This window comes from Aulonocara sp. 'chitande type north' Nkhata Bay, linkage group LG7 (assembly GCF_057382095.1).
Source record: "Aulonocara sp. 'chitande type north' Nkhata Bay isolate Kocher_YH1m ecotype deep benthic linkage group LG7, A_spYH_male_GT1.1, whole genome shotgun sequence".
In the NCBI taxonomy this organism is placed as follows: domain Eukaryota; kingdom Metazoa; phylum Chordata; class Actinopteri; order Cichliformes; family Cichlidae; genus Aulonocara; species Aulonocara sp. 'chitande type north' Nkhata Bay.
In genome coordinates this window covers 1743495-1749338 of record NC_141350.1, presented here as the reverse complement: position 1 = coordinate 1749338, position 5844 = coordinate 1743495, and the positions used below count along the sequence as shown (strand labels likewise).

The 5844-nt window shown below is 44.1% G+C and overlaps 2 protein-coding genes across 2 annotated transcripts; both read right to left on the bottom strand.

The window, feature by feature from the left end:
* Nucleotides 1-3272: 3272 nt before the first annotated feature.
* On the bottom strand, nt 3273-4308 carry steep1 (STING1 ER exit protein 1). Its single transcript, XM_086302322.1, has one exon. It carries the CDS (start codon nt 4102-4104, stop codon nt 3427-3429), a length of 678 nt encoding a protein of 225 aa, XP_086158448.1. The 5' UTR covers nt 4105-4308; the 3' UTR covers nt 3273-3426.
* A 756-nt stretch (nt 4309-5064) lies between these two features.
* Nucleotides 5065-5844, bottom strand: mt2 (metallothionein 2). Its single transcript, XM_086297912.1, has 3 exons — nt 5697-5844; nt 5537-5602; nt 5065-5298 (listed from the first exon to the last, which is right to left on the bottom strand). Exons 1-3 carry the CDS (start codon nt 5719-5721, stop codon nt 5207-5209), a joined length of 183 nt encoding a protein of 60 aa, XP_086154038.1. The 5' UTR covers nt 5722-5844; the 3' UTR covers nt 5065-5206.

The following is a 5844-nucleotide window of genomic DNA, read 5'->3' as shown; positions in this document are numbered from 1 at the left end:
CTCCCGGAAGTTCTTCTTCTTCTCTAGTTTCAAATATTAACGAAGCATATCGTCACCTACTGTCATAATTTATTATAATCATCATTATTATTATTATTATTATTGTTATTATACATACAACATCTCCCACCCCATGCAGCAGACTGTGACAGCACTGAGCAGCTCCTTCAGTGGGAGACTGCGGCACCCACGGTGTGGGACGGAGAGATTTCGCAGGTCTTTCCTCCCCACTGCTGTCAGACTCCATAATAAAGACTTTAACTGATCAAGCACACACATCCATACATATGCAATAATACTAAGTGCAATAATCCTTTCTGTCATCGTTGTATTTTTACTCAGTTGTATATAGTATTTGTATTTGTATTCTATTTTTATCTTATTGTATATTTATTTTATTGTATTCTACTGTATATAGTATTTTATTCTATTCTGTACAGTTGTGTACTGTATTTATTCTTATTGTATTCTAATTTTTGCCTCATAACTTTTGCACTGTCCACTTCCTGCTGTGACAAAACAAATTTCCCACGTGTGGGACTAATAAAGGTTATCTTATCTTATCTTATCTTATCTTATCTTATCTTAACACTAAGTAGTAGGATAACTCTTCTAAATATAGGCAGAAACGTGTACAGTATGAAAAGCTGTTCTCGCTTTTAGAAGTATTCTTTGTCAAAAGTTTCAGTATTAAAATGCTTGTTTTGTTACTGTAATGCTTACTTGGGGTGGCTGTGGCTCAGGAGGTAGAGCAGATCACCTACTAATTTGGAAGGTTGCTTTAGCCTGTGTGAAAAATATCCTTGGGCAAGATACTAACCCCAAGCTGCTTGCATGAATGTGATAGAATTTGTGTAGGAGAAGCATAGAAAAAGAGTACATGAACAGTGTATGAATGGGTGAATGAGGCAATTTGTGTAAAGTGCTATGAGTACTCAGTTAGAAAGGTGCTATATAAGAACCAGTCTATTCATATGGAGTTGAACTACCTCTATGTGGGCATAGAGGCAGGTAGACTTTTGCTCATAGAGTCATGTTGACAAGTTTCAGTCATTTGCTGCAGCAGCAGTCCTTCATCAAATAAAAAATAACAAGACACGCAGTTGAAACCTCAGTTAAGATATCTCATGAATTTGATGTGCAGTTAAACGTTTGTACAGTGACAGAAAGCAAAGTGTCACTGGTCCAGCTCACTTAAAGGCTACATGTGACCCATTGTGTAAAATTAAATTGTTATCCCTGTCTTACATAGTCTCAAGATTCAGCTGTTGTCTGTGGGGAACAGGCATACATTTAAACTCTATTGACATCATTTGATTTTTATTTATCTCAATTTTGCTGCTGCCTTGGGACAAAACCACTGGCTTCAGGTTAAATCACAAAGATCAGATGGGTGATCCACACCTGCTTCCAAGCTGCAGTCTGTGGCTTCATCAGGAGAAATCTGGTCATGTGGCGCACAGTCGCCTTGAGCTACTTTGTTATATAATACAATATGTATGATCCTATTATACAACAAAAAGCAGACACAGAAAGTGAGGCACAGGGATTGCATTACTCTTGAATACAAAAGTACAGAAATCTGGAAGCTATGCCGAGTCTTCCGCTGGTCCCAGGGATCATCAGTTAACCTCGTGACTGGAAAAACTCAGATGTGAGAGAGAAAAACAACCAGTGAGGACAAATGAAAAAAGACCCAGTTCACATTGATCAGTGACAAAGATCACAGTAAGCATAAAAATGATAAGCATACTGTGTTGGATCTCAGTAACAACAGTTTGTACCACAGAAGAAAAGTGCAAATGTAGCCAAGTTATTGGTTTTAGTTGTGTCTCCAATTTATTTTGAAGCTGTTTGTTTTCATTACCATCAGCATCCAAAGCCACAAATACTTTGGCTCTTCTGTCAGTGACGTTGAGATCCAGTCCAGGCGACTCATTGTTCTCCTAATTTGTCTTGTATTTTGTGGCCTACATTGAGTCTGGTGTGCTGGTCGGACACTGCCCCAGTTATTCTATCTTCTCATTAATCACAGGATCTTTTTTTAGCATTTGGGCTCCTCAACAGTTCAAGGCCTCGTTTGTTGTCAGTTTACCACCTGAATCGTGGAGCCATGGTGTATTAACAAGCTGCTTCATAAGACACGAACCATCATTGGTCAGAATCTGGAGGCGTGTCAGTCAGTAAGAGACAGAAGTCACCAAACTTTACACCAGGGGTAGGCAACCCCAGGCCTCGAGTGCCGGTGTCCTGGAGGTTTTAGATGTGTCCATGATTCATCACAGCTGATTTAAAGGGCTAAATGACTCCTCAGCATTTCTTGAAGTTCTCCAGAGGCCTGGTAATGAACTAATCATTTGATTCAGGTGTGTTGACCCAGGGTGCGATCTAAAACCTGCAGGACACCGGCCCTGGAGGCCTGGAGTTCCCCACCCCTGCTTTACACGCTCCACACCACACAGACAGCAGAGCCTTTCTGTGACAGGTCCACAGACCTGCTCCATATTTATATTTCTGTATTTTTGAATGCAGTCTGCACGTCTTTATTGCCCAGTGTCAGTCTTACTTTTCTTTATCTTAACCTTGTATTTATTTTCTTTTTATCCTGTTTTATAAATAAAGATCTGTCAGCTTATGGCCTTCCCCATGTGCCTGTGGAACTTTAACTCTGTTATTTATTTTTTTATCCTACTGCTGCAACACAATCATTTCCTCTGTGGGATCAGATATTTAAGGAACTCTCCTGAAGAGTTTGGAAGAATGCTCTAATCCAGGGGTGGGGAACTCCAGGCCTCGAGGGCCGGTGTCCTGCAGGTTTTAGATCTCACCCTGGGTCAACACACCCGAATCACATGATTAGTTCATTACCAGCCTCTGGAGAACTTCAAGACATGCTGAGGAGGCCATTTAACCATTTGAATCAGCTGTGTTGGATCAAGGACACATATGAAAGCTGCTGGACACCGGCCCTCGAGGCCTGGAGTTGGACACTCCCACAGCTTTACAGATGCTTTCTTTTGAACTATGCACTGATAACAAGTTGGATAATCATCATATTTGACCTAGACTGACTACAAAGATTTTCCCAGATTCTTGGCAATGTTGTTCCTAAATGTTTCACCCATTCTGAACACACAAGTCTGAGAGTAGTGAACCCTCTTCTCTATCTTCAGTCTCTCTGGAATGACCTCTTTTTGTGCCTAATCATGTTACTAACCTATTTAAAGCACTCTGCTGGTGATAACGACAACAACAAAACACTTTTTAAAAAATACCAACAACAAAAAATGTTTATTTTGTCTTTTCCTGTATGTACAAAACATTATGACAAACTAATTTAAAGGCCAGATCACATTCTTATGATACGACCGCTACACTCATCAGTCCTGTACACCGAGTCCCAGGCAGAGTCTCCTCAGACTCCAACTATTTGAACTGATTATCAATGAGAGTGCCCTTCATCTTGGCCTTCTTGGCCTCCAGCTCAGCCAGCTCCTGCAGCCTCCTCTTGCTCATGCCCTTCCTCTCCAGCTGCTTCTCGATCACTTTGGCATTCTGGGCATAGGAGTCCGCCACCTCCCTGGCCTCGATCTCCTCCTCCTCCTCGTCGATGGTGGAGACGGTGACGGAGCTGAACTTGCCCATGTCTTTGGTCCGCTTGGTCATCATCACTCGGACTTTCTTGGGAGCCTCGGGCTGCTTCTGGCTGTAGACGCTGGTGTTGCCGAAGCCCTGCCCGAACTTGACCACGGCCCCGTCCACGATGAAGGTGGCCGGGTTGTTCTTCTCCTGGTGCTGGTAGAAGAGCAGCAGGCCGCATTTGCCGCACTTCTTGCGGTACTGCCTCTCGATACCCTCGGCTCTCTTGATGTACGTGTTTTCGTCCTCCTCCACGTTGCAGAACTTGTGAGCGTGTTTGGCGGCGTCGATCACCCGGGCTTTGTCCCGGGGTCTCATGGGCAGCTTCTCCAGCTGGCAGTCCAGGACCAGAACCATCTGGCCGCACAGGCAGTAGTAGACGTGGAGGGGCTTCTCTCCGTCGTCGTACTCCTCCCGGTCTCTGGTGTCCGAGCACACGACGCTCCTGGAAACCACCTTCGGCATGTTCACACGCGTGAGTGTATTTTACTACCAGGACGGGATCAGAAACACCGCTACAGCCAAACTTGCCCAGAAAATAGAAACAACGCAATAGTTCCTGTGTGCACCGACGATATTGTTCCCGCGAGAAACCCAAGTGCCGAATATTTGTTCCGCCTTCACAGATCGTTCCGCGAAACTCAAAATAAATAGATTTTATTACAACCCCAAACCAAGAAATACAACTTTATTACAGATTAAACGTATGTAACACTACCTCACAACAATAGTGCTCTTTGCAAGCACCTCCAGGGCAGGTGTCCTGCAGGTTTCAGATCTCACCCTGGGTCAACACACCTGAATCAAATGTTCAGTTCATTACCAGGCCTCACGTTGAGGGGGTCATTTAAGTCAGCTGTGTTGGATCAAGGACATCTAAAACCTGCAGGACACCGGTCCACCCTTGGGCTACAGTAACAGAGCAGAGGAGGATCCTCTTTGAGCCAGCACGTAACAGGCCATGATTGGAGGTGAGGGGAAAGACAAAGGATCAAGAGCCTGCAAAAAGGATATTACGTATTTGCCCCCACCCCATTCAACTAGGCAAACGGGCTAATAAGTTTAAATGCCATTTCTGGTTAAACGGGGCAGACATTTTCAGTCTGCTGGCTCACAGCCACGTGTAACAGTTCTGGACTAATTTTATAGCAGCTTTTGTTCAGTTCAAGTTACAACTTCAGTTTTCCAAATGCTAATACGCCAGCTAATGCATTTGGACTTCCAACTTTAGATTTGAGAACAGTTTCTTTGCATCCCTGCAAGAGCCTTTTAAGTGGGCCACACAGTTTAGTAGCAATCATGAGTCAATTTAACTTTAGTCCTTATTCCAAGATGAAGAGTCCAGCATTACACAAAGTACCACAGAGCGTGACCAGAGTGAAATGATGCACTGACATCAGCTGAATTAATACACCAGACAGGTCATAGCGTCAATAAACATGTTTATTTCAGACACCCAAAGACAAGTACAAAATCATCCGTCACCATTTCGTGGACGTGTAAATTTATGATTAGTGGCAAATAAATGACTCCATAATTTCAGCAGAGAGCTGATGCTGCAGACTCCTCACTGGCAGCAGCTGGTGTCGCACGTCTTCCCTTTGCACACGCAGCCAGAGGCGCATTTGCTGCAGCCGGATGGGCAGCAGTCGCAGCAGCCTGCAGTGACAGACATCATTACTGACAGAACACAAAGAAAACTACAGATCTCACTAAAGCAATTCGAGCCGCTGCGCATTTTGTTTTTTTTAATGGCATCAAATGCGGAATTTTGAAGAAATGGCGCATGACTATAAGACACAATCTTCACACTATGCATGTTGGGAAGATAAACAGGAGCGTAACATTAACAGGTCGACAGATTACTGTTTGCTGTGCTGTGAGGTGTTAGACTTACTCTTCTTACAGCTCTTGCATGAGCACTTTGTGCACGTGCAGGATCCTCCGCAGTTGCAGGTTCCAGCTGCACATAAAAAAGGTCAGTTGAGTTTCATGTGGTCCGCTGGTAACAAGCAGCGCATTAAATAGCCTTGTTAATCAGCGGCAGGAATACTCACTCTTGGCGCACTCGCAGGGGTCCATTTCTCAGTTGATGGCTCGTTCAGGGTGATGCTGGCGTTGCTCTCGTGTCTTCGGGACTTGAGTGAATGTTGTGAATGACGGTGTAGGAGTGGCTGTTTTATAGCGTCCTGGGAACAACAGAGC

Bases quoted from the DNA above. Each gene is read 5' to 3' on its own strand.
- steep1 (XM_086302322.1), bottom strand. From the start codon at position 4,104: ATGCCGAAGGTGGTTTCCAGGAGCGTCGTGTGCTCGGACACCAGAGAC.
- mt2 (XM_086297912.1), bottom strand. From the start codon at position 5,721: ATGGACCCCTGCGAGTGCGCCAAGA. The intron at 5,603-5,696 runs GTGAGTATTCCT...TTTTATGTGCAG, and splicing joins CCCCTGCGAGTGCGCCAAGA to CTGGAACCTGCAACTGCGGA. The intron at 5,299-5,536 runs GTAAGTCTAACA...CTGTCACTGCAG, and splicing joins ATGCAAGAGCTGTAAGAAGA to GCTGCTGCGACTGCTGCCCA.